Source organism: Drosophila subpulchrella, chromosome 2R (genome assembly GCF_014743375.2).
Source record: "Drosophila subpulchrella strain 33 F10 #4 breed RU33 chromosome 2R, RU_Dsub_v1.1 Primary Assembly, whole genome shotgun sequence".
Lineage (NCBI taxonomy): Eukaryota > Metazoa > Arthropoda > Insecta > Diptera > Drosophilidae > Drosophila > Drosophila subpulchrella.
This window is the reverse complement of record NC_050611.1, coordinates 11,381,681-11,387,010: the sequence shown is the minus strand read 5'-3', so window position 1 is coordinate 11,387,010 and position 5,330 is coordinate 11,381,681. Positions and strand designations below refer to the sequence as shown.

The following is a 5,330-nucleotide window of genomic DNA, read 5'->3' as shown; positions in this document are numbered from 1 at the left end:
CAAAAGATATAAGACTTTTGGGAAAGTTTCAGCCCGATAGCTTTAAAACTGAGAGACTAGTTTGCGTAGAAACGGACGGACAGACGGACAGACGGACAGACGGACAGACGGACAGACGGACAGACGGACAGACGGACAGACGGACAGACGGACAGACGGACATGGCTAGATCGACTCGTCAAATTTTCGCAATGATCTGTCCCGGCAGCTATGTTGCCATTTATTCGGCACCCCCAAATCTCTCCACCGCACAAATGTTTGCCTGTGCCTGCTGTTTTTGTATTTCCAATGCATTGTGTACATTTGTTTGGCAATAATTTGATGTTCATTGGGATACTGCCATTTTGCCGTGATTGCCTGCGGGCCATCACCATCAAAATATTTGCAACACTTCACCCGCAATTAGGGCCTAATGAAATGGCCCACGAAGTAAACGTTTTTCTTGTTGCGGATGGCAAAAACGAATGGACGGTCGGCCTTGAAGACCTTGAGATCGGGATTATCCTCTATTACCACAGGTTGAGCGTCTAAAATTTTAATAAATATAAAGGTAAATTTATGGAATACATATGCAATTATAGTTTCTTACCCTTCTTAACTTCTGGAGCTGTTTCACAACCTGTTTCGGTAACGTTTAGAAACAGTTTGTGTCTGGCCTCTGAAATCCTGTGTGGGGTTTTCTTGGCAAAAAGGCCACTAAGATCCGCTTGGCCAGGTTCAAAAACACGATTGATTCCCAGCTAATATATTAATTAGATTATTGACTTGTATACAGCTTCAAAAAAATCCTTTTCTTACCTTTTGTAGTGGTACTTTCAAATCAATATCACACTCGATCTTGAATTTTGGAAGCGTCACATCTACTGAGTTCATCAGACTTTTGGCTGCCACCTCGTTCATATCAAGCAGCCCTAGTTTTTCCTCCAATTTTGCCAATCCGTCGATATCCTTGGGCAGAATGATCATCATGGTCATGTTGGACTTCTCAAAGGGCAGCTGCAGGATCTGTGATTTCAGTTTCTTGGACTCGCCATAGCGAAACTGGCCAATCTGTCTCATCATGGGCAGTTCCATCCGCTGGCGAAGATTGATCCAAAAGTCTTGGACCTCCGTAAGTTCCACGGGAAATACTTTATCCCATTTGGCTCGAAGGAACAGTGAGTTCACCAGGATAACACTGGACTCGGGACTGAAAACCTCTGGGGTGAACAGATTCCTCACAGTGTAAAACGTTTGCTTTTCCATCCATTTGTTCACTTTTTTAATCGAATCTTCGGGGTTCAAGTAATTTAGAGGATCAACCTGGGCGTTAAAGAACTCCATGGCCTGGGTGTTAAACTCCGGGCGTATTTTCTCCTCTTCATTGACATACAAGCGGGTAACCAAACGCAGGGCAACTCCTTTTTTTGCACAAGAGCACTCCTCACTCCAGGATTCCGCATGTTGTTTGGCGATTTCCGACTTATTGGCCACGCCCAGGATCAAATTGGAGCGCAGTTCCTCCGCGCTTTTCCCACCAGCCCCCATGAAAACCAAGGTCATGGCACTGCGGGCAGCAGCCGGAGAAACCATCATGTTTACTGGGGTTTCTTCATCGTTTAGGGCCCGAAAAAGATTCCGGGCAAAGACTATGGGACTGGCGCTTAGTGATGGCGCCGTGGTTCCCCCTGAGGCCATCGGGATCAGGCAGATGATCAGGAAAACTAAGGAAAACAGGCACAGGCAGTGTGAATTTTTAAAAATAATATACTCTCTCGGTAAAACAAATTATCTCACCCCATTCGCTAGGCATGTTGCGATCCAACTAAAGCTCACAAGATGTTTTGTTAGTAATTAAACAATGGGCTGGTGAGTCACCAACTTGTTCAAGATAATCTCTGAAGATCATCTCTCTGAGGCGCACCTAAACCGGTTACTTGAGGTCGGCAATTAATCAAAAAAAGGTACACACAGGAAGCCCTTTGTCAACATATAGGGTACTTGGGTTGTGTAATGGAACATGTTTAATAAAAGTTTTTTAGTTGATGTATTTGTTTGTGACTAATACACATTTGGAATGCCTTTGTTACTGTTATTACTTTTAAAACTCGTATACAAATTAACTTCCTTCATAAACTCGATTGACCAATCAAAGTATACTAAAGCAAAACTAATAGGTTGGATATGTGAAATAAACTAAGTGAAAACTCTGCTTTTGTTTATTATTTGATTTAAGGTATTTATTTAGTTACAATTTAAATGTTTCTGACAGAAAAACTGCATAGAACTAAGTTAATTACAGTTTTAAAACTAAAACTGTAGATTTACCTAAACGTAGTAAACGAACGTTATTGGATGGATGAAAGTCGGGGGATTTTGTTGAAAAACAATTAAGCGCTTTCGTAAGTCAAATTAAACGCTTCGAATGAATTCGTTGTTTTGGATATCAGTTGTATTGTGATGGAAAAGTTTTTAGTTGGCCGTTGACGCTGTCATTGTTGTCAGTCGCATGTGTTTTCCTTATTGTTTAGCCGGGTTTGTTTTGCCGACTCGCATCGCTGCCAATTTTTTTGTCTCGACTGGCAAATATTTTCGCAGCCCTCGAGATGAGAGGGTCGAATTGGGAAAATGCAGTGGGGCTTGGCATTGTTATTTGCATGCCACGACAGCAAGTCAATAATGTCAATGTATTGGCGGTTCACCGATCGGCCGTCTCTTTCTATTGGCAGCTGTACTTGTGTGGCCCTCTCTTTCTTTTCCATTAACCCCAGGTCTATCCCCTTCTCTGTCTGTTTACGTTGGTATGTTTATGCGGGAGTGACTTAAATGATGTCTACACATTCTACAGAGTTGACAGAGTGAATGGCGCCCTCTCATTTTCGAACCCACTCTACCCGTCTCTATCGGCTTTGTTCTAGCCGTCTCTTTCTCATAAAGAGACTGCAGTTATGCATTGCTGTGCACAGATTTCGCGCTTGATTGCTCTGCTTATGCGCCTGATGCGTTTTGTATTTATATTTCAATTTCATTTCGTTCACCTTTTGACGTCACGCTTTCTACATGTCTAGGCACCTGCCTTGCCGTATGTGTGTGTGAGTATCTGTGTGACACATACTATAGGTGTGTGTGAGTATCTGTGTGTGTGCTTTCCATTCAATCATGCATTTGTTCATGCACTCGGATGGCGCAAATGAACAAATTTCACGTCTGATTGAGCCATTTAAGTGCGACGACTCGCCGCCTAATCGACCCCCAATCGCCATTTTCCACTTCCCATTTTCCATTTCCCATTTTCCCCCAATAGCAGGCAATTTCAATGGATTTACAAATGCGTTTAATTTGCAATATTTTGATCGCATTATGATGAGCCGAAACTTTTAGCCATAATGCAATTATAATTGAATTCTTTTGTCTTTTGCCAAGAAAGGCAACTTGCTCTTTGCCAGGGCTGTTCGAGTGCGAATTCGCTAGGGGTATCAAATTCAAATCGCGCACTAATTGCATTTTCATCAAGTAGCAAGTAGCAAGTACCCAAAGCGCCCCAAGGTAGGCAACATATTCGACATGGCTTCGAAATTTTCTGTATTATGCGGCTTTGATGGCTTAGGCATTGCCGGCAAAATGAAACAATTCGCCAAACGGCAAGTGGCAGTTGACTGTCGGCTGTCGACGGCAGTGGGAGGCTTTTCCCAGGAAACGAAAAGGGGAGGTGCTTTTCCCACCCGGCAACTCAGCAACAGCAGCTGCTGCATCGGAAACTCACACAAATTTTCTCGGCTGCCCCCTTCAGGCTATCATTTTCGATTGCGAAAGTTTCTGTGTGCTGTGTTGCGGTTGCCGCGCATCGAGAAGTACTCAGCCAACTAGTTTGCGGCCCACAGACCCGAGACCCACTCCCCGTCGACCCCATCCCAAAAACCTCCTCCTTGGAGTTCCTTAGAGCAGACCGCAATAAATACGAAATTTTCGCTAGAATATTGAGCAGCATCGGGCAACCGACAATGGCGAATTGATTGCCTCGACTGTGTCGGGAATTAACCTTTTTTGCCCGGCATATGGTAATTTGATTTGATGGCCAAATCAATGTTGCAACTCTAACTGCAAAACTGTAACTGAAACTGAAACTGAAAATGAAACTGGGCCTTATTCGGTTTGCTTGCAACTACCGTATTCTATTTGCCCAATTCTCAATCGATCTGTCCATCCGATGTGTGACTTTGTAGCTTTGTCCATTTGATTTGTGGTCCATTTTGCAGTTGAAATCAAACAGCAGGCGGAATTTGGCAAACAGTAAACAGCCGACTAAACGGCAGAGTGGGCTGAAAGCTGTAAACTTCAACTGCAGACTGCAAACTGCAACTGCAACTGCCAACTGCAAACGGCAAACTACCGTAGACAATCGACAAATGTGCTGCAACACGTTGTCACGCATACGCACCGTTGCCCCAGTGGAGGCAGCTCTCGAGAACAAGACGCACATCGGGCTCAATAATTAATTGTTGTGCCACACTTGTGCATGTGCAATTGAAATTTTGCATTGAACTACGATATGGAGACACGTAGGCTGCACACCTACCTATTTATTTATTAATTAAATCATTCATTGTTCAATCAAACTTCTGGGAATTCTATTTGCTGTTCATTCGGTGAGGTGAGTTTAAGTCCCCGAGCTGTTGTCGCAGGCATTCATCATTTAATTAGTTGTACAGTTTGTGCGGGAATTGTCTGATTTGCGGTAAATGATTTCAATAAATCAAGAGCAACAGTTTTGGGTTTGAGTTTGGTCTGGGTTTTTTTGCTCATCGCTTTGTCTGAGCTGAAATCAATTGATTTTCCTCTATTTTCACTACGTTTGCTCTTTCTATTCCCGTCGTCTTTTTTCCCCCGGTTCGGGCTGCTGATTTCTGTTTATATATTTTTTAGAGATTTTTACAATTTGTTTTCCAGTGCTTCTTCAGTGCTTGTTGGCTCTACTGTTTCCGTTTTTCTTTCTGTTTTCCAGTGAGGCAAAATTGTTTGTATTTGTTTAGGCTTATGGCCAAGACGATAAAAACGTCTCGAGCACAGACAAATGCCCAGAGAAAACAAGTGAATGACGCTGACTGGGCGCAATCGAAGTTCGGTTACTCTTCACAAAATGAAACCAATTGAATGTTAAGGAGCTATTGTTAGATACAAAAGTGCAGAGAGTCATTCTTTCACAGATAATGATAGCTTAGGATCATGAGGGCTCAGATTTAATATAAAGATTTGTACATTTTTAGCTTGATTCAGTCAGCGGATATACTGCAGTACATACAATTCTGGTCTTTATTATCCAGTATTACCCGATTAAATAAGTTTTATTGTAG

General features: G+C 42.8%; 1 protein-coding gene across 1 annotated transcript; it reads right to left on the bottom strand.

Annotated features, from left to right (window-relative positions):
* Positions 1–257: 257 nt before the first annotated feature.
* Positions 258–1,957, bottom strand: LOC119549952 (serine protease inhibitor 42Dd). The gene is made up of 4 exons (XM_037858336.1): positions 1,777–1,957; positions 799–1,703; positions 590–740; positions 258–527 (listed from the first exon to the last, which is right to left on the bottom strand). Exons 1-4 carry the CDS (start codon positions 1,790–1,792, stop codon positions 403–405), a joined length of 1,197 nt encoding a protein of 398 aa, XP_037714264.1. The 5' UTR covers positions 1,793–1,957; the 3' UTR covers positions 258–402.
* Between the last annotated feature and the right edge of the window lie 3,373 nt (positions 1,958–5,330).